General features: G+C 41.8%; 1 protein-coding gene across 1 annotated transcript in view; it reads left to right on the forward strand.

Annotated features, from left to right (window-relative positions):
* The window catches only part of LPP (LIM domain containing preferred translocation partner in lipoma), a 305,874-nt gene that overhangs the window by 176,770 nt on the left and 106,481 nt on the right, over positions 1 to 22,623 (forward strand). Inside the window, exons 7-8 of the mRNA XM_026854985.1 lie at positions 11,702 to 11,763; positions 12,862 to 13,213. Of these exons, the coding sequence (XP_026710786.1) occupies positions 11,702 to 11,763; positions 12,862 to 13,213 (414 nt within the window). The remainder of the gene's footprint in view (positions 1 to 11,701; positions 11,764 to 12,861; positions 13,214 to 22,623) is intronic.

Here is a 22,623-nt window from a genome sequence, read left to right on the forward strand (position 1 = left end):
GGGGGGGGGGGGCAGGGGTGGTGGTGGTGGAGTATGACAGGTTTTTTAAGCTTTTTTATTGTTCTAAAGGAAAGTTTGCTACTTATTATCTCACAAGCTTTTATCTGGTGCTGAGTCATGGAAGTGAGAGCATGTGTAGGCGTCTAAGCATAAGAGAGAGTAATTCTGTCATTTACATTTACAGACAGTTATGCTTTCCAGAAAACTTTTTTTTTGTGGGTTGCAAAAGTGATTAATCTACTGCTGAAACTGTCAAAGGAGGTTTTCTGTTTAAGAATTTTTTGAAAGAGAGAAAAATCTGTTTCTACTTATAGGAAATAATAAGGTAGAAATTGAAATGAAAAAAAAAATCATACTGAAAGAACAGACAAGAAAATGTTCCCTTTCCTAATGATATTTTTCCTTTTTCTTTTTATGTATCTATCCATCTGTCTATCAGCCTATATATCTGTCTGTCTCATGGAAAAGTCATGTGGACTTTGATAGATACAAAACTAAATATAGTAGAATGATGGCTGAGTTCAGCATTATCAGTTCCAGCTGTTAAAAATATCATAGGTTCAGTTTAAAATCATTTGTATTTTCCCTTAAAAAAAAAAATTTCATTTTCTTCTTAGTTTTCCAACAGGCTGTTGAGCTTTTATCATGTTTTAAGCTTTTTCTGCAATCTTAAAAAGTACTTTTTTAAAACTAATTCCAAAATCCTCAATTAAATATTTCTAGCAGCAGTAGGAGGATAAACTATTTCTTTTCCTTCTTCCTTTTTTCCTTTTTCCATTTTTCCTTTTTTTCTCCTTTTTTTCTTTTCCATCTTTTCCTTTAAAAAAAAAAATCCAGGAGGTTTCTTTTATTATTAAAAAAAGAATTAATTACAGATGAGGCAAAACTTTTCTTCCTTAGGATATATTTTCACTGGTAAAAACTGTAGTGCTGCTAAAGGTTTAAGACAGTTATTGGCTTCTACCAAATTTGTACAGATCATCGACATTAACGGCATGACCTGCTGTGATTTTTGTTGCACCTGTTCCTAAGGATGAACTGGATGTGAAATACTTAGTCTGGAAATTTAGGGTTTTTTCTAACAAGCCGGGCAGTGATATTTTGAAATAATCTTCTAGCAGAGTAGAGGTGGGGGTACAAAAACTTGAGCTGCTTACAGCAGAGGTTATCTCTTTATGAGGAGTATGATATGATGCATCTGCCCAGAAAAAACTTTCATTTTAGGATTGCAGCGTTAGTTAGAGTCAAGGTAGCTAAAGCAGGATGCTGTGCTGCAAGCTGTAGTTGTCACAAGTAGCCTTGACAGAGCAAAGGAGTATCCATTATCTCACCTCCCAGCAAGGAGGGCGTGCGGGGCAGAGTGCGTGTCCTCTCCTAGTCCCGCCTCGCTGAAGCCCTGTGCCCAACCCCAATGCCATGTCTGCTCACTTACTTTGGTTAGAAGGACTGGTTTTGGTGTCTCCCTTGTCCCTGCTCTGATTGAAGTGTTTGCTCTCCTCATCCTTCATTTCTTACAGCTACCCTTTCACCCTCCCCAACCAGAGTAACTCCAACTGTGGTCCTCTGGCCTTCAGCAGAAAATGATTGGTGTCATCTAAGAGGAATATTGATTTTCACATCACATGGGCTATGAGGCTGTGGAAATCCCATTTTTTTTTCCTGTTAGCATGGTTTATCTCTAGCTTTTAGGAAGAGGTCAGCATCAGGCCCCATGAGATTTCCTGTTCAGGGTGAATGGGCTCTGCATTTAGATCTTTTCACTGGAAAGCCACACACTGCAGCTGGACTTCTAAATTAAAGGGGGGAGGGAATTAACCTGGCTTAACCTAAGTTTTGAGAATTCCGTTGAGAGGCCACTGACTCATTTAGAGAATTCAGCGAGTCCACAAGGGCTAGAATGATACTTCTGAAAGCTTATAGAATGTCATTGCTTTGTGTTTTAACAATTGGGTCCTGCAGTGAATTCTTGTGGGTTGTTATGGAAAGGAGATTTATTGATGACTTGTGATGCCAGGACGCTTGCTCCGTGCATAATTATTTTTCTTAAAATACAAATACGTCATGAACTGAAAAAAAAAAAAAAAAAAAAAAAAAAAAAAAAAAAAACTAGAGATGAAATACGATTTAATTCCACTGTAAGTTCAGATCTAGACCTGAATTCTCCCCCCTGCTCTCAAGTTCAGGTCTGGAGCTTAATTTGACCTGTGACAAACAAGAATGAAAGCCACGAAACTCCAGTTTGGATCCAAAATTCCTTGCAGTTTTTGGGCGTCCACTGCTGAGTTTTGGAGAGCGTTGAGCCCTTGTTAGAACATTGTTGAAGCCAAGCTGCTCAGAAGGACTAAATTAATACTCCCTAGTCCCAGAGTGTTTAGCATTTAGCACTCCTGCCCGAGGGCTAGAAGGTCACTGTTTCAAATTCTGAAGTTAAAAATGTCAAAATCGGTTAGGCTATAAATCCCAGTAGCCATCAGTATGCATTTATACATCCACCAGAAGGAGAAAAGTGAGGAGAGAGGGAGAATATGTCTGTTTGTTTTGAATTAGCACGCTTGTTTTTAATCCTGATGCAAAAGTGTCTGTGGATGGGTGCAGAAGTCAGGGTGCACAGCTGGCCCGAGAGCTGGACTGGTCAGTGCTGCTGCCGTTGTGTGCCAAGCTGGGTGCTTGGAGGTGCTGAGGTTTAGTCAGGTGCAGGCTATATTTAGCCTTGATTATAAATTTCATTTGCTTTCTTTCAGGTTGCAGCAGCATGATTTGCCACGATCTCCTTACATGATGAGTTTAAGCAAAGCTAGACGATTATTACCTGGAGGAGGTTAGATCTGTAGGATTTGTTACAGTTTGCATAGAAACTTCTGCTGTGCTCCCAGCGGGGAGAAAAACCTTCCAAATTCAAAGACAGTAGTAGGCCAAATCTTGATCTGCAACATCCAGTGCATTTGGAGTAAATCTTCTGGAGTCAACAGACGTGCTTAAGCTGGCACCAGTGTCGCTGAGATCAGAATGTGGCTTTATATAAGGCACTTTTAAAAAAATTTAACTCAGGCAGCAAGAGGTAGCGGAGAATATTCTGGTTCTCAGCTGTGACTGTGTTAACCTTAACCCAATCAGCAGCCATGGAGCAAATGTCTTGGGATGTTATTTTGGTCTAAGAATGGTGTAAGCAAGGAAAATGATAAATCATAACTTAATTGGGCTCATTAGGTTATTATTGATGAAGTTTAGCAACTTTTTTTTTTTTTTTTTTCTTAAAACTGCTGAGCTGAGTGTGGTATGAAACTAGTATGTGGGGAAAAAGTTGACTTTTGGACTAAGTATATAACCTATTCAGCAATATCAGTTGTTAAAAACACAGCTCTTGCATTCTGGTCAAGAATGAAGAGATGTTTTTTCTTGTTCTTCGTTTTTTTGTGTTTTTTATATTAAAACTTACAATGGCTATTTGTGGTTTTGTTTCCTCAAGGCGTATTTAGGAGAACTGGATTAATTTATTATGCCATTTGCAACAGAACCAAGCCTGGTGAGGCAATGGATTTGAGATTGCTTTACACAGGCTTTTTAGAGTGATGCTGTTATGATTCTAAATTTTTATCAATGTGTCTTTTGAGGAAACACTTTATTAAATCTACATTTAATGTAATTATATGTTCTCTATGAAGAGAGGAAAACAGTGAGGAAGCAGTGATTATTCTGAGTTAATACTTTAGAAATATTTTAACTTTCTGTTTTGTCTTATAGTTGAGTATTTCTGTGGTACAGATGGCATTTTTTCTTGCGCTATAAATTAATGCTCTTTCACTTTCCTGGCTTTTTACAGTACTGCCCTGGTGTTTTGACTAGACATGTTGCAGTGGGTAAATTCTGTGTATCTTGGTGTATGTATTTATATACCTATAGAATAATTTAAAAAGCCACATCAGGTGAAAGAAAACCTTTCCAATCAGATAGGTTTTTCAACATCATACCTGGAATCTGTGATACTGTGGAAAGACTAAGGTATTTCGGGCAGTGGTGATAACCCAGGCAGACGGATAAATGAGGGAACGTTCCACTTCGCTTCCCAGAAGGAGCCATCTGGGAAAACAGTTAAATTTGACCTGTTGTTGGAGCTCATGAGCCTTTTGGAAAGGTGTACATTGGACCTAATAGGAAAATAACCTCTCTGTCACATCTGCCTGTCTTTTACATTTTTTTTTTTTTTTTGGTTGAGCTGTTATTTTTCTGGTGAGGCAGTATAGTTTTTCTCTGCTGCTAACCACTCAGGTTACTAACTTGAATCATTTTGTAGCCCACTAAAAATATTGCTGGATGACAGTGGGTTCTGGACCTCAAGGGAACCATAAGAAAGCAGATGTTATATGAACATGGAATTGTTCGCTGATGCTTCTGCTCTTCTGTACTACTATTCGCACAGGCTTTAAAATGTGGGGAAAAGAAGAATAAAAACACATGTTTTTTACAGGAAATAGAGACAATACTAACATTCAAAAATGTTTATGCCCTCTGGTAGGATAATTTTTAAAATCTGGTTTAATAGACTTTTGGAATTTGAAAAGATAAATAGGTTATAAATGCAAGCACTGCAGCAAATAAATGGAATCGTAAACAAATAACAAGTAACACAAAGTAAACCAAGTGGTGTCTGAGTGCATATGTATTTCATATTATTTATGTGTGCATATGCACACTCTTTTAATGTTCTCTAGAATTAATAAATGAAGAAAGCTTGTATACCCTATAAACACTTGAAAACTCCTCTGCAATTTAGTAGACAATGAGAAGCTTTTATAGAGTTTTTGGACTGTTCCTTAAATCTGTTGTTCAACACACAATAGCAAATGATAACTTTTCCAAATAAATTGTAGAAGACTTCTCCAGAAGACTTCATGAATACCTGTATTTTGTCCTGTCACTCACAGGTGCACATCTCTTCTCCTTACTCATCTTCCATTATACCTTTTTAATCCATTTTTTATAATCATGATACACATCCATGGATAGCAGCATAATTTGTGTAACTCCAACCTGCCCATGTTTATCATGCACACGAGCTTCTTTTCCATTACAAATAGCAAGCTATAAAAGGAAGAAAAAAATGTTTTTCTTGTGGTGTAATTATGATACTTCAAGCTTCACTAGCTTAGTAATAGCAAAAGTCATAAAAATACTTTGCTTACCCAAAGTTCATATTTATAGGGGGGTGGGGGCTTCCCATTTGTCAGGCAGAGCAACATTTTGCCCAAATTAAGCAAGGAGACTTGTTCAGCCCATTAGAAGGGCCCAGTTTGCTGAATGGAAATGCTTTAGACATTCCCATGTTGCTAAGCCTTAGAGAAGGTGCTTCATAAGGAGCTCGGTTTCACTTCTTCATGCACACAGGGACTTGCCTGGCACTGCTCTACCCTTTTTGTGGTCTTCTGTCCTGGGACTGTGTTCAGTAGTTCTGTGGTGCACGGCTCCTTATGTAATGTGTTGCTGAGTCGATGTGCCACCAATTCAGCCAGTGCAGGGGACTGCCATTGCATGTTCCTGAGGTCCAGACTGGCACTATTTGTCATTTTAGTGATGAGAGTGGGAAATTACAGAAATATCCCGAGATGAATCCCAAAAACATTTAACTTCTGGTGACTGGCATCTTCTGTTGCTTTTTGACAAAGATATTTTTCATTCTGATACACGATGTTCTTGTAGATGAAATTGCTACTGCATTTGAACTGGTCAAGTGGAATTGATTAAATAGAGTTTTAATCGTAACTAGCCCTTTCAATGAATTAAGCTAAAATTATGGCCCTTGACTATCTACCAGAGCTAGAAGTATTTAGGTCAATTGTTTGCACAGCTTTTAAAATTGGTCTCTCCCATAGTCCTTCTCATAAATACCAGATGATCACTCATCAGAAAGGGAAAAATGAATAAAAAAAGCTCATAGTAGTCATCATAGTGATAGCATTGGGATAAACAAATAAAAAAGTAAATAGGAAACTGAGAAGGAAAAGCAAAATTCTTCCCTGGCATAACACTGTTGTGTTTTGGAGACCAAACATCTCAGATGTATTCAGGCTCTTTGGAATTAATGGAGTGTTGGAAAGTGGAAACCCAGATTGCCCAAAACACTTGACACCCGTACTGCAGGCTGAACCGAGGTGTGTGTCTGTAACTGCACGGGTCAGTTTTGAAAGGCTGCTTTCCATGATAAAATATTGGAGGTCAACTTGTTATCACCCTTTCTTTTGTGCACCCTCTTCTCCCTTTTGTTTCCAGCTGGGCCATCACAAGGAGTACAAAAGAGGTTGTGAACAGAAACATTAATAGCTGTGTTGACTCCTTTTCCACCGATGGTAGCAGCTGAAAAACAGATCAAAGTTCAGAAGCAGTTGTGTTCTTGTAACGCTTTATGGCATCTGTAAGGTATTCTCTTCATTTGAGAACCAGAGATGAACACTTTATTAGATTTCTCCTCTTCTTTTGGTATAATGCCTAGGAGCAATCCATTGCATACCTTGATAGCTTCTGGTGATCAAGCCAGCACGCTGAATCCCATAGAAACACATCTGGGAAGTATGAGTGTGGCTGCTGATCCATGCACAGCCCATGCCTTCATGACACTCGCTTGTCAGCTGTAAACTAGAAATGAGAGAAAACTGTAAAGAAACGTTTCATCTGATTATAAATGTGTTGTGGCTGAGGGCTTTAAGGTTTTGGATGAGACTTCAAAATTTTGGACCAGATTCTAAGTGCATTTTGACACATGAAGAAATTGTGTTTAGCTGTGTGCACCACGTAGCAGCAGTGCAGAGGGGACTGATGTGTCCTCAGTGGGCTTGGCCTAGTATCTGGACATTGTAAAGAAGGCCAGAAAATCCGGTGTATTGAAAATGCATCAGGTATGCTTAATGGGAGCAGTGTATCTGCCTAGGATCTCTAGACATTTAGCAACCCAGCTGGAACTCTACCAGGACTCCAGGTATTTGCAAGTCCCAAATGAAAGGCCAGATTTCTCTTTTTCACCCAGATGTTATTTTTGATAGAAAAAGAGGATATGTTCAGGGGAACCTGGCCGTATATTATGAGTAGTAAGGCAGCTTGTTCAAATACAGAATTTAAAATCAGCAGGAGCTAGAAGTGTCTGCACGTCAGGAAACCCCGTAAAATGCCTGTTCACATTTTCAGGTACCTAAGGCCCAGGTTTCAAAGCAGAGTATTTGATTCTTCTCTGGGGTTATCCTTCCCAAATTGAGAGGGATCTGGGATCTGCTACCTTAGGCAGGAGGGAGTCTCAGCCCAGCCACTGCTCTGGCAAGGCAGCAGCTCCAGTTCCAGTGAGATCCAGTGTTCAGCCCAGAGGTGGGAAAGGAGGTGGGAAAGGACGGCCCACCCAGGTCACCCCCCTGCGTACAGTGGAGATGCCTTTGGCGCCTGGCCTCTTGGTGTTGTGTTGGCTGCATGGCATGGCAGGGTCCCGACTGATTGTCTGAGCTGCTGGCGCTCCGAAATCTCTCGGTGTGCAGCACTAGCTGAGCTTGAGTGGCAGTCCACTTAATGCAGGGGAAAGGTGTCTGTGCTTCTTACAGTCACATCAAAATTACCTGCTTATTGTGGAATTTGTCTCCACTAACTTGTGCTGTCTAAATATTCAGTGACTTGTCCTGGCTGGTTTTATGCTTCTTTTACAGTCAGTGGAGTGAAGTAGATTCCCCCAGTGGATGATTCATCTCCCCTGGTTTAGGCTTTAATATTAGAATAGGATAAATGACCCCGTGGAGATGCATTTCACAGAGAGTTTTAAGCACCTCCAGCTAGCCGAGATGAATGCCAATCCATGGTGTCAGGAGAAGCCAAGTTAATTTTCCACCCTTCGCTGCCTTTCCCACCCAGGCCTCCAACCACCACCACCACCACTGAGAGACACTTTAAAAATTTCAGCTGGTGCATGCCTGAGCTGACCCCACGTTTCAGCTGAACTCGTGCCCGTGGATCATGCAGAAGAGTGGCTGAGTTAGGAAGAGAGATGCTGCACCAGCACTGTGAACTGGCAGCCCCCTGGGAAGCTGCATCCTGGGTTCCGCCTGCTGGTAGTTCCCAGGTTTCTGCCTTTTGAGGAAGAAGGGTTGTTTCATTCTAGCCTGGAGTAAATAGTGACTGAAATACTCAACAAAGACAGCCCCAGCTAGAGCTGTGGTTCTCAACCTGTGCTCTGGAAACCCTGGGGGTCCGTGGATCACTCCTAAGGTAACTAAGAATAATTCAGTGAAAGGTAACTTCAAAAACCATGTTTATTGCCAGTAGATTAACTCCCTCTGTAAAGGAGCATGTCTCTCCTGAAAAACATTTGGAGGCTGCCGTGCATAAAGGTTGAAAACCACTGAGCTGGAGTAATGTATCTTTATATGTGATAATTTGACAGCTAAAGGGCTAAAGCTATTCAACTGTACCTTTATGAAGAATGCCTGGAGAATTGAATAGAATGTGATAAACTTTGTGTTGGCATTTTTGATCCAGTCTGTGAAACTGAATAACTGAAGGGATTCTATAGAAAATACTCCACAAATGTACAAAATAAAAGGAGAATGAAATCCTTTTCATAAGGGTTCCAGCTGATCACATAGAATCATGATCCTGCTGTAGGCTGTAGTTATTCTGTACTCTGTTTAAGATTTAACCCTGACAAATGGTATAGAATTATAGGCTAATTTTTGTGAAACAACAGGTTTCATCCCTAGTACCTATGTGATGACTTTAGTTGTAGGTGTATGTTGAATTTAATTTAAGATCTATGTAAATAATTTCTACAGAATGAAGAATTGCACAGATACTCAGGATTTCAGGTTTCCCTACCAGGGTAGATTTGAATCTAGATACCCAGCTTTGACAGACCCCTAGGACAGCACAATTTTATCACACCACCATAGACTTCTCGTCTATGATTGTTTGATCATTGATACAAGAAACTCAATACTTGTTGATACAAGAAACTCCTCCAAATGTTTATAAACTTTTCACTGCATTTAAGAACACAGGGCAGGAGTTACCAAGCAAATTGATTCCCCTCATGGTTACACATGGTAACTTTTTTTAGAAGTGTTTTGGGGTTTTTTTCCTCCCACATTGATTGAGTTTTACTTGATTTTGTCAGTATTAGTTCACCTTTATTTGAACTGCTGGATAATTCATTTGTAGAAGAGGCAGAACATTTAGGTACTTCCATCTGTGTTTAAACAAGGTTCTTGTGCTTTCCCCATTAAAAAAAAAAAAAAAAAAGTATTATAATGCTTGTGGTAGATGAGGTTCTGAATTTAACTCCCTCCTATTCGTTTCTCTTAACAACTCTGCATTATCAGCACCTGGGGTTTCTAGTTTACTCTGTCTTTGCAAATATGAATTTTCAAGGAGTTGATGGTAAGTAGCATGGTTCTAATTTGCACTTGCGAAGTGTGTCAGACAGTTTCATCTAGTGCATGGCGAGCAGAGGAAAGCCTGTCTTCCTCTGCAAACAGCCCTTAGAGGATGTCAGAGAGCGCATTTGGCTGCGATGGTCACTTGCAATATGGTTTTGAAATGAGCTGTCCAGGAGCTGCTGGAGGAAGGGATGCCTGCACTCCTATGAATCCACTCTTTGTTTTTCTCCCTTGTCTTTCTCCTGTTTCTACTTGTTTTCGTGCTTCTGGGCTGTCACTTCAGTGTGCTTTTGGGTGAGTCTACTTTGGTACGCTAACAAAAGTTCTGTGGACTCATTTGGATGAAACATTTGTGACAGTCATATGTTTTGCTAGGACTGTACCCAGTGATATAGGCAGCCCTTTCCAGCTTTCCCTTCATTACTCGCTCTCCATCTACCTGGCACTTTATAGCTTCATCCATCCCTCCTGTCCTCCTAGTGCCTTCCAGACATCTGTTGAAATCACTCTTCCCCATGGTATCTGAGTACCTTCTGCACATGACTGTCCTCAGAGCAGGAATCTTGTCCATAGTTCATGAGTGCTTATAAAGTCTTTTCTTAATCCATTAATAATCTAGAAGTTTAAGCCCGGGTGATATTTGAGTGCGTGGCTCAACATGCAACAGGCTGGACTGTGGCCACCCATGTCGCGCTCAAGCAAAAGGGCAGAGGATTTATGGTGATACCTCACCTGTGCCCTTGCTCAGGAGGTACAGCCAGTATTCCTTTCTGCATCCCCATAAATCACCAGCGTTCCAGTAGTGTTAAGTTTCCTCTAACATGTCCCATTTCTCTACTACACCACAGTAACTAGCCTTACACCCTCTTCCTCCCCCTAAAGCCCATCTTTCATCACACACTTGCCCAGCACCCTCTGAGGAATTCAGAATGAGTCATGCAGGGTGCCTCTGGGGACTCCTACTGATGCAAACTTCCTCCTCCTCAGGGCAGCCTGTGGTTTGAATGCCACAATGCAGCCAGTACTTGTTAGCTTGAGCTTTTGCTGTGAAGTTGATGGCAAAGCTTGGTCTCTGACTGGGACACCCCCAACTTGCCGCCTTTCTTCACCAGGCTCTGGTGTAGGAGGGGAGACTCTCAGCTCATCCTCTTTGTAGTGTCAAACATGGGAGCTGCTCAGAGCCTTTCAGAGTGCCAGTCAATAGGCAGTGAGAGGTTTTTTGGAGAAAGGGGTTATCATTCATTCTTAAGGTGTATTTCAGTCCAGGCAGGAGACTAGCATCCACACATGAAGTGTTATGTGCATGTTTATATGTAAAATGAAAATCCCCCAGTCCTTGGGGTGGAATAGACTTTCATTGCAAGAGCTTTACTTGCAGTCTGTCATCACCTGCTTCCAGAGTGTGCATTCACAAACATAAGATGTGATGAACAGGGCTTATTTCTGGTTTTGTTCAGGCTTTCCCCCTAATAAGCTATTGTCTTTAAAACATTATCTACCTTCTCCCTCTTCACATGGAAAAGAAAAATGCTTTTCTGGTGGTAATTACACAGTGCCGCGTTGTGGACCTTTCATCCCATTACAGTAAGTGGACAAACTACTGTCATTTACAAGAATAAAATAGGTGAAGAAATGAGAAAGTTTCTAGCACTCCCAGGCATAAATGTCAAGCTGACATGGGAGAATAAGTCTTACAGAAAGGAAGTTTTCTTGCTAGCAATGAGTGCTGGTGCAGTTGTGCTTTGACACAGGGATTGAGGAATGCCTGCTCCTCCTCGGATGTTTAAGAAATAGAAGAATCAGGTAGTATTAATGGAGGGCTACAGACCCTTAACCTGCCTCTGCCCTTGCAGTTCAACTGAGACATGCTTCAGCTCTTCTTTGCTCCCAGTTTCGAAACCTCTTCGGTCTGTGTACTGCTTTGTCATGGATCTGTTAGCAAGGTCAGGGTTTGAACACATTGAGATGTTTTTCTCCAGCAGAAGTTTGCTGCCTTATTATTCCCCACCTCTGCATACACATCTTTTACATCTCTCAAAGCAGATTGATGGTCTTATTTGCCTGTTTTTTTTCTCATTTATAGTGATTCTTCATGGGAGGTTTACTCTCACGGGAGGTTTGCCCTGAAGGTGTGATTGCAGGAGTAAGGTCTTTACCAATGCATTGGCAAAAATGTATTTACACATTGCTAGGGACGAGCTGTCAGTTGGGTAGCAGAGCTTCTTTATTCCTTTGGTAGACTTGCTTGTGGGTTGTGGACTAGAGGTTGAGTGGCTTGCTCTTATCTCCCTTTTCATATGCAGTTTTTGCCAAATGTTGGGACACGGGTGGGGTGTGTCTCCCTTTCTCCCACCTTCAGTGGAAGGTGAGTTTAGTATGCTTGGAGGTCCAGAGAAATGGGTGGTTGAAGTTCCTCTCAAGCCACTGGCCCGGGTTGGTTTAGCAGCAATTTATTGCCGCCACCTGCTGACCAGGCAGAGGATTTCTCTGGCCCGGGCAGAGCTTGTGCGTGGGGTGTCCCCATGAACCCCCACCGCTCCCTCCCCTGTCCAGCAGTCCCAGCAAGAGGATGATGGGGCAGTGAGTCGAGGTCAGGGTGTCTGCATAAAGCAGGAACACCTGGGGACAAATACAAGACTGGTTGTTTAGGGAAAGGTGGCACATGCTTTAGCGTGAAGACAACCATCAGTGAGGACTGAGTTGGTCTGACGTTGGGCTGCTGTGAACTTACAGGTTATCAACCGGATCGCGGGTGAGATCAAGCCTGGTGCAGGAAGTTTGGATGAGATATAACCTCATATAACTATAGTGTTAAGTGCAACAGCAAAGAAATACTGTCGAACTGTATGTCTTCACTTCAGTGCATCTCTGTATAGGAAGGAATGAAAATCAGGTACTCTTTTGGAATAAAGGAAAATAGAGAGGCAAGAAATTTTACCTAATCCTGAACTCCTGAAATTCAAGTTTGCTCTTCTCTGATGTAATGAAAAGACTTAAGGGTGATCTTCAGTGTTCAGAAACTGTTTCACATTGTTAGCTCTTTAACAAAGATGTCCTTCCACACTGGTGTTTTTGGACGTGGGATTTAAATAAGAGGTAAACCAGACAAACAGGTACAGACAGAAGGATGTATGACGCCTATTAGGATAGTGTCACTGCATTAAATTTTCATTTGGTGGCCAAATTGCGGGAAGCAGTGTCACTTGCTGTGAACCTCTTTCTTCCCCGACTGCTGGAGTGCTGCTGTGCCTGGGGCACTGGTGCAAGGTTACAGGGCTGCTGTGGTGGGAGCTGACCTCTGAAACTCTCGGGAATCCTGGCCCGTTTTCTGCCCTTTAATGAGCCGTGTGTAACATTTGCCTTCTTTGGGGTCACTCCAACCTTTCAACCAGCAGTGGTTAGGAGCAGAGCCAGGGACAGGGACACCTCCGTATTTTGCTTTGATCTAAGTGAATTCTTACAGGCCCTACGCTGCCCCGCCGGCCCGCCCGCCCGGTGCCCCGCAGTACGGCCCTCCGCAGCCCCACGGGCCCGACTATGGCTACGCCCCGCCGCCCACCCGGCCCTCAGAGCCCGCCTACAGCTATGCACCTCCACAGGGCCGCTACCAGGACCCCTACTACGGGGGGTATGGGGGGAGGAATGGCTCCGAAGCGCCCTATGTGCCACAGAGCTCCTGGAAGGCCGAGCCAGCGTATCCTGCTAGTAACACCATGGGCCAGGCTCCTCCTGGGCTCTACCAGCCGCCCAGCACGAAGAAGACCTACATCACCGACCCGGTGCTGGCCCCGCAGCCGCCTGCGCTGCAGCAGAAGGTAGGAGATGTGGGCGCTCGCCAGCCTTCCTGGGGGAGTGGAGTTCACTGAACGGGCCCTGGGACCCTCCCTGCAAGGGGGTGTGGGGGATTAAATGGTTCCTGCAGAGTCCTGAGGCAGGCATGCCTCCATATGGCTTCTTAAAAGCTGGAAATAGACAACTCTAGTCTTGTTTGGAAAAAGAGGCTTTTGTAAGGGCTTAGAAACACCATCGGCCACCGTCAGCGAGACAGTGTCACCCTGCGGGCAGGAGGGAGGTTGCGTCCCTCTGACATGCCGCTGCCCGAGGACTCGCTGGCCACACCTCCATGGGGCACTGCTGCACTTGGCCTTCCCTTCTGGGCCCTTCCATGATCAAAGGAGAGGTTGGGTGTGAGCTCCCGCTCTATGTGCCTGTGGACACCTTTGGTTCGCCGGACAAAACCTTCCCCTTCTCAGACAGATGGGAGGTATGCTAGAGGCTGGGTTTGATTGTGGTTCAGAGCGATTGCGGAGGTTGACCTCTGGCGTGTCGCTGTTCAAAAAACACTTATCACTGAAACCACATGGAAATGAGTTCCCACAGAGCTCAGCTCTGATTTTCCTCTTGAGTGATGGTATGCTGGGTCGCCTCCATCTGCTTGAACTGGTGCCCGGACCTCATAAAGCAAAGCCAATTTGAAATAGTTAAACCAGTCTGCCTGGTTTCTCTGCCCAAACTTTGACCCTGGCTGGCTTTTGTCGCTTCTGCTGGTGGCTGTCTCTAATGTGGCTCTGGGGGAGACACAGGCACTTCAGCTTTGTGGGGTCCTCGTAGTGTATGACAAGCGTAGGGTCCACTGAAGGGTGAGGACAGGCAAGCCCAGGTGGGTAAGCAGTGAAGCCATCGCTGCCCAGGCCCACCCTGCTTGTGTCAACACATCCCTGCTCTTCAACTTGTGCCTGCTTGCGGGGGAAGAAGCTTCTGACATGTAACAGAAAGTCTGTCCTTTTGGCATTTTCCTTCACTAGCATCACACAGACTGTTTTGCCTGAATTCCAGATTTCCTGACAGTGGGAACTTTTGAAGGTAAAGATGTTTCTCCAGGCAGTTTAGAGAGGGCAATAAATTACAGAAGTCCTTGAAATATTATCTACTAACAGTTAAGAAACTGCTTTTTCTCTTTTCTTTCCCTTCCTTACCAAGAAGCTAGGAGTGGGGAGAGAAGTAATAAACTCTCAGCTCCGCAGGTACTTTGTATAGAGCTTAAATTGGAAAACAGTGAAAGACACAAAATTTGCACATAGCCTTAACTGGTGTAAATCGTTGTGGTTCCAGTGGAGTTACTGAGGAAATGCTGAGGTACAGCAGATCCATATTTAGACTTTTATAGATACAAGTAGGCTTATATATATAAAAAATTCAAAAACTTTAGTTCAGTCAGCATCTCTATGGAAACACAAATCATCTCGAACCACAAACAGCACAAGCCTGTTAGTCTCATTTGCATTACAAAGCTGGGGGGACAATTTAATTTAGCTCAAGTTTGGGGTTTCATGTATGCATATATATATTTTTGTATATATGTTTGTGTGTGTGCACGTGGCATTTGCAAATACGCATGCAGAAATACTTCATATATATCACTTTTAAAATAATTTCAGTTCTCCTACAAAACAGACTATTATCTGCCTGGTGATAAATCCCGCCAGAACCTTCATTCCCTTCCAGCCTGCTAAATATCTGCATATCTATTTCACTTTTGAATTTACAATTCTTCTCTAACTTATTGGTTGCAGACTCTGCTTGATTGCTGCTTTGTAACATATATAGTTTAAGTGGTGAAGAATTGAAGGTTACTTTACAGTCTTAACAGGAAATGCATGGTATTAAAACGACAGTTGACGCAGTGTTGTCCACTTTTACTGCATGCTGTTCTCTTCCTTTGGAGACCAACTCATTCATAAAATCAACTTTGAAATTAATTTTATTTACAGGGAAAAAAGGTAGGCTACGTTAGAGCCAGATATCTGACAAGGAGAATTGTCACTGTAATTTGACTTGTTTGTTGCCACGTAAATTTTAACATATTTTCCTACACACAACTGGCTTCTGCATTTTGTTGTGTTTTGCCTTGTCAGGGTTGGTTTGAGGCCTTTCAGTTAAGAAAATTTATTTGAGAAGCCAGGGTAAGAAGCAGGCATTAATGCGTATCACATAAAATGCAAGACCTTTAGGAATTTTTCTTCTTGCAAGAGAATGATCTTAAAATATAAAACAAATTCTAAATGTATTCAAAAAAGTGCATTCTTAATTTTGAACGCACTTTATGTGCAAAATGTTAAGGATGTTGTAACAAATCCATGTCAGATTAGAAGTTCATGGTCCTTAATTCTAATACATGCCGTGATCCATCACTGTGAGAGGTAAAATTTTTTATTAAATTTGGTTAGGGTTTTTAAAAGGTAAACCAAATAAAGCATGTTTATATTTTGCATTTTGGCTAGGAAGAGGTTCACAGTACTGTGGCTCTGTGTTTTTTGCTGTGTACTAATCGTGTTGAAGTCGCTGCTGATCCAAAATAAATCTGGATTGGTATGGGAACAGCAAATAATCTGTACTGGTTTTTAAAGCCCACTGAGAACAATGAGTTTTACTCACACGCTGCGTTGCATTCTGTCCTTGGGCCAGCTATGGAAGTGAGAGTCATGCATGTGAAACCTCTGTGCATGTTAGTCTTTTATAGCACCCATCTAGCATTAATGCCCAAGTCCTACTTAGGAAATGAACTGGTGGAGTGCATGTCCTCGTTTAAACCTTCACGTGCTTCAAGGGCATTCCTGGCCAAAAGCCTCAAGAGCTTTCTCCTCTGGATGGTAGGTCGTGGGGATTTCTGTAGGAGCAGCAGCAGAGTTGTCATGAGACCATCACAGCAACATGTGACATGACTAGCTACTCATGCTTTTTGCCAGCGGTGCTGTGCCCGCTAAGACCAAGTCAAAATCTGAAGCTTCTCTCTTAACTTCTCCCCTCCCAAAGGCCAGGAAGGAAAAGACCAGGGTGACTCATTTGTTACACTGGTTTCTGCCACCAAGATGTCCACAGCAGAAAACAGAAATGGCAAAGCCAGTTTCTTACGTGGAAAACTCCTGCAAGTTTGCCCTGTGGCCAAAACAGAGTTGACAAAACTCCCACCACTGACCAGCTTAGCTACCACAAAATGTTTCTGTGCTGGACTGGTTAAGACACCAAATACCTTTGTTGTTATACCTCCAAATAAGTCTAGGTCCTTTCACTGGCTTCAGTCATGTTTGAGTGGTTTTGAGACACTATTGCATGTCTTCCAGGTAGCTTTGTGGATCTTTCAGGGACCTCGTGTGGCTCCTGGTGTATTTGAGGGATGGCTACTGTAGACACCTGGGAGGTCTGTCCTTCCTAGGTCTCAGATCCCTTGTATTCTCCTTCCTCTTTCTGAATCTACTTATAAGCCTGAGGAAACATATTCCCTCCTGGAGGGACCTACACGTTTTTGGCATCTAGACTGGGTGCCACTGAAATAAATTAAGACAGCTTGTGGTTTTGGTCCAGAATGGTGGAAATCTTAACAAAACTCAACTTGAGAGCACTCTGTCAATTTGGGGAGGACAAAGGTTGTCTTGTAGCTCTGATTTATTTTCGAATCCAAATCCGTGGTCCTTTGCTGCAGATTTGCTGGAAGGAGTAAAGGAGCAGTGTCCTTTGGTAGCTGTGTCTGTTCTCACTAACACGGCACAAGTGTACAAATCCCCTAACCCAGTTAGGCCACACCAGCCACATTGTCCCCATTTACCCATATAAAAGCGTCGGTGCATATGGAGCATGATCTCCTCTTCAGTCAGCCCTTCGAGGTGAGCACTGTGGACATTGAGTGGGGGGAGACAGCTGGAAATCAGGAGGTAAAATTAACGAAGCAGCTTATGCTTTTGGCATGGTTTAGATGGTGGTGGCTACTCGTGATTAGCAGACCTCAACCGCCGCATCGTTTCCGCTCTGCTGGAGGTTGTGTTTCTTTGCTGCCTGCTGCAGCCAGTATTGATATGGTCTCATGAAACGTGCAGTGCCCAAAAGGAGACTGGGACAGCTCACTGTTTTCTCATTTTACACAGCCTTTGTCAGTTTTTCCACTGATTTAATACCTGTGATGGAGACATTCACTTGGAAGTTTCATCTTTGCCTCAGAAACATCTGCTCACCAGTGTCCTTTGCTATGACTGATGCACTTCTCTTGTACTGGTTTAATAATTTTTACAGTCTGCCATCACTCACGTAAAGTAGATACCTCCGGCACTTGCGTTTGAACTGAGACTAATGCACTTGCTGTTTGCTGTTAATCTAGCGACTAGGAATTTTTTGTTCTCTACAGATGAATAAATGCAATCTGCCAGATTCCCTCCTGCTGTCACAGGGATATATTCTTTCTTAGTGTTGCTTTTTGCTTGTGGAGAAAGGCAGGCAGCTTACTGTACACTGCCTGCCTCCTCCTGAGTGTCTTCTCCCACAAAATCTCATATCTCCACCCAAGTGTTTTCTTCCCAAAAGTCACGTATCAAAAATTTCCACTGGATGGGATTCAGAGACGGTGTAAAATGATGGTTGAAGTTGGTTTTCTGTCAGTGTGAGACAGTGGATTCCCATAGTTTTAAAATGCTAAAATAAAGCAGAAACAAGTAAAATGAAAAGGCTTATTTAAAATATTCTACTTTGGCATTTAGTGATTAAAAGAGATAGAAAGCTAATGTACAATGAAATAAAAGGCAAAATTCCAAAATTCAGAGCTGAATTTGCGATTTCAACGTGACATTTCAAAATTTCCAGATGAATATGCAGTTCCTTTTTACCCTGAGAATAGCAACAACCGTCAAAATGTTGACATTCTTCACAAAACAGTAATTCCGAGTTCGAACCATCACTAGCTGTGTACCAGCTCTGACTCTGTCATTGCTTCTAGGTGGATTAAATAAAATGCTGTTCCTTCTGTTAAAAGGAGGAGGAGGGGAAGAAGGCAGTGGTGTCTAATGAATTGAGAAACGCAGACTTAGGACTTGGTGGTGCTCTGGCGTTGAGAATGTTTTTTTCCTCTTCATGATATTATAAACCTCTGCATCAAAATCTCTGTGGATTTCTTCAGGATTTTCTGGTGAAAAGGTGCTGGCCAGAGGTGCAAATAGGTGTTTTCAGAACGCTGTGCTTATCCCGACTGTGGGAATCTGACACAGTCTGATTTATACCCTAAACTTTCAAAAGAGCCCAGTTATTGGCTTGAAATGTCTTTAACATCCTCATTTCAGAACTTTACTGTTTGTTCCTTGTATTGTATTTTTATTATTTAAGCACTCCATGTATTATCAGGAACCAGCTGATGACAGAGCAATTAATCAGATTTGTCTCTTAGGAATCATATATTTGAGTTGCTTTCCTGAAATAGAGAAACGACAAGTTGCCAAACAATTACCTTGAAGTTAAAGATAACAGGGAGCCTGCAGTTACAGGAGCAAGTCAGGTCAGCATGTACTGAAAAACCAACTTAAATTTACAGCTTCAGGGTGCAGCTTTTGCAGCTTTAGCCTTTAGTCAGCCACAATGGGTTAGTAATATAAGACGAATAATTGAGAAAGAAGCTTTTGGCATAATACCTGGATGTTCTTACTTGCTCCTTCTTAAAATAAGCTGGGGACAATGCCTCCATACATGATAAGGCATGGGGAAACCTTGAAGTTAATTAAGGGCTCTGTTTCTGTGCTGTTTAACCCTTGATAACCAAGTGTCTACCTTGACAGACACTGCCAGATCATGTTACAGTCTGACAGATAAGAATTTTGTATCTGAGGCCATAAAATGTCATGAGCGTATATTTACCCATAGGCAGAAGGGAACATCTGATGGGGATGCTGTCTGTTTTTTGAGCAATGGTGCTTGCCTGAACCTTGGGGCTGACTGAGCTCAGGTCTATAATGGGCAGCCTGGTCTGTGGCATGATGAGGCAAGGACGGTTGGCATTGCTACCAGTTTACAGCTTTCAGTTCTAAAAGCAGCACCCATAAAAGTGAGTGCCACTTAATTAATTCACAGGCATACTCTGGCTGTTGTGTGTGATGGTGCTCTTGATTACTGTAGGAACTGTTTCCTTCCATTCTAAAATACACTCAAGTCCAACCACATCGTAATTCTTCCAAAGCCAAAGTACCAGAGCATGTGGTGGTGATGTTCTTCTAGCAAATAACCTCTGTGTCATTGTCAAGTTTACTGCAATGAAGCTAGGACATGAATAGGTAGGGAAACTTGCCCAAGCTTAGGCACCAGTTGATTAGTAGAGCTGGCAAGAACTAGAATACATGGAGCATCTTGGTGTCATTGGATGGCTCTTCTGTTTGAGGTGAGCAGGGCTCTGGCTGCCCTGTTGGTGGTGAAATGTCTTGGGCTTATGACCCGATGGTCATTCCAGTGATAAGGAACTGCTCACATTGTAGTGATGCTTTGGGTGATGTGACATTTAGGTCATGTCATTTGGAATGGATTGTCCTACATTTGGGTGATTTTCCCACTGACCTCTGTGAAGCATATTTGTGGTCTTAATCCAGTTCTTAATGACACATGTACACATATTATAGTAGTGGTTTCTTACTAAAGCACTGCTTTGTGTAGGGAGCTGTGCACAATTTAAAAGATGGTTCATCTCTCCATTGATAGGCTAGTACTTCTATGAGCAGGCAAGCTAGAAAACGGTCATAGTGCATAGTGAGCAGTGCAAGCCATGTAGGATCCCACCTGAAACAGATATGCAGTTATAAAGAATAGAAAGTAGTCTATAATGGCAGCTGATAGAGTATTTTTTCCTCCAAGAGTAATGGTAAGAAATAGTTGGCAATATACAGTTACATTTACTGATCATAAATGTTCTGGTACTAAACTGACTTAGGTCCCCACATAATGGGCTTCTTGTTAAGATTTACCTCTGAATAACTATAAAGAAACACAATATAGTAAATTAAATAGCAGCCTTTGGGGGGGAAAAAAAAGTTTTAAAAAAAAAAAAAGGTTTCCTATCACAAGCTGAAAGAACTCCTGCAAGGCAAAGAGAATCTGCAATTATACTGACAGTTTTGTTCTTAAATGAAAATAATAGTGAATTATAAAGCTGTAAAATTGTTTTCACAACAATATTTTGTTTTTATAACTCATACTATTTCACTTAGTAGCTGCCTGGCTCCAGAGCAAGTTACATAACATGATAATATGAATATGGTGCCTCAACTTTTTGTCTAGGGAATTAATTTAAGGGCTCTAAACTTTCCAATCACATTTTCTTCTTTGTTCCAAATGCAGTGTATTCTCACTGCTTGCAAAAATATCAGATGAACTGTGTCTTGCTTGTAGCAGAGTAGTATTCATATGTTTCTTTATCCACAGTAACAGGGTAGTGACTTAGTTTTACATGGATCCTCAAAATAGTCCAGATTGAAATGTGCTGTCTAAAGTCAGCTACATAAAACAAATTAGAAGAGCAGAGCTGCTGTGTGTTAGCTGATCAATCTAGCATTAGCAAGGATTTTCCACGGTGTGGTTTAGCACCAGCACAGACAGATGAATTATTATTACTGTCAGTATCACTCATCCCCCCCAATTAAATCTTTTTCTAAACAAACAAACAAAATTTCCTCAAATGAATTGGCAGTAATTTAAACTGACGTATTAGGATTACTTTAGTCATCAGTCAAATAGAACCACGCCTGAGCTATAATACAGCAGATTAGCTATAATAATTTTCATCCTGTTATTGCCTAGTTAGACTCTATTTTACCAACACCTGAAGAATATTTTTTTCAGGGGTTTCCTCCAGCTTTGTGAGAGCTGGTCTCTCATTAAATGAATCGCCTTTCTGTTCTTGCTGTGAGAGAGCTTGAAGTGAAAACTCATGGCTTTTTCAGGGAAGAATATTGTATAAGTGGCCAAGAAAGATCCTGCCGTATATTTGCCACTGATAGATTCCTTCTCAGCTGTCACCAGGTAGCCTGGTGGGTTTTATTTTTCAGTCTAAGTTGATGACTGGGGAAATCTTCGTGAAGAAGTGCCCTGCAACGTTAGTACTCTTGTAAACCTCAGTTCCATGAGTATCTTGCAGATTTCAAGTCCCAGGTGTCTATCATGTTCCCCTGGTCTGATGACCAGCATCAGAGAGGGACCTCCTTCTCCAGCTTGTGTTAGAAGAAGGCTCCTTAGTTTTCTTTGCCACATCAAAGTCCTTTCTCCCTCCTGTTAAGAAACTCTTATTTGTGACCTCTCTTTCCTCAGGCTGCACCCCAAGAATATGCTTTAGAAACACAATTCTTACACAGCCTCATTTGAATACTTAAGTTAAAACTTTCTCCTAAGCCCTTTTCCTTAACTACATTTCCCATAATGTAGATTTATCATGACTTTTCATGACTTCTGCATGTTTCCACATCATTTTCCCTAAGGGTGCTTGTACCCCAAGACTAAAGCTTAAAACTGGGGCTTTTGCTGCTGTTGAATTTCCCAGATCACTGAGCCAAGTGGTGGATGAGTCTTTCTAGTAGATTTTAAGTACAAAGATATTCCAGACAAACGTGTCCCTGTAGATAGCAGAGGGTGTTGGAAATGCATGTGCTTGTGTTTGTTTCTTTGAAGATTGGTCACCAATAAGTATGTCCAAATATAGTTTGCAAATCTGAATTCAGCTTCCCACCCGCCTTTCTTTACCCTTTCACCATCAGATCACCTTCTGGTGAATAAAAACAGTACAGCAATTAAAACCATAAGTGTAATTAAAAGAAATTCAGCATAAATTTAAACAGCATGAAGATAAGAAAGGTAAAAGGATGAAGACAACTGGAAGCTCAGTTCCGTGTGACCCGCTTTTGAATAAACAACATTATATTCTGCAGTCAATTATCCAAAAAGTACAATGTGTTCTGTTGCCAAAAAAAGGTTGTCAGATAGAAGTGGTTAGTCAAAAGGACACATGCACTGGAGTGAACATTACTCTATTGTACTCAGAATGATATTATACAAACAGGGCTGGTTTGTTGCTGGCTTTTTTTTTTTTTTTTACATTTTTGACCACAGACGAGATTATGCAGCTTTTTAATATTATTTCATAAACATCTAATTGCAGGCTTCAGCAAGAGGTGCAGACATTGCTAGGGAAATCAAATAAGGTATGCTCAGTGCAGCCCAATAATAAGGCTTCCAATACAAAAGTGGAAAAACAAGTCATTAGTTACAACCATTGAACGGAAGAGGTCTAATGGGAGCCACAGGATAAACATTCCATTTTGTTATGTCTTCGTTATATGTTTTGCAAGACTCCGTGGTTATAAATTAAAATTGCTTTTTGCAGCAGTGGCTGTAAAATGTTTAAAATCTGTGAATGTACCTATTATTTTTATTTATA

Source organism: Athene cunicularia (genome assembly GCF_003259725.1).
Source record: "Athene cunicularia isolate RWA chromosome 9 unlocalized genomic scaffold, athCun1 chr9_part1, whole genome shotgun sequence".
NCBI lineage: Eukaryota > Metazoa > Chordata > Aves > Strigiformes > Strigidae > Athene > Athene cunicularia.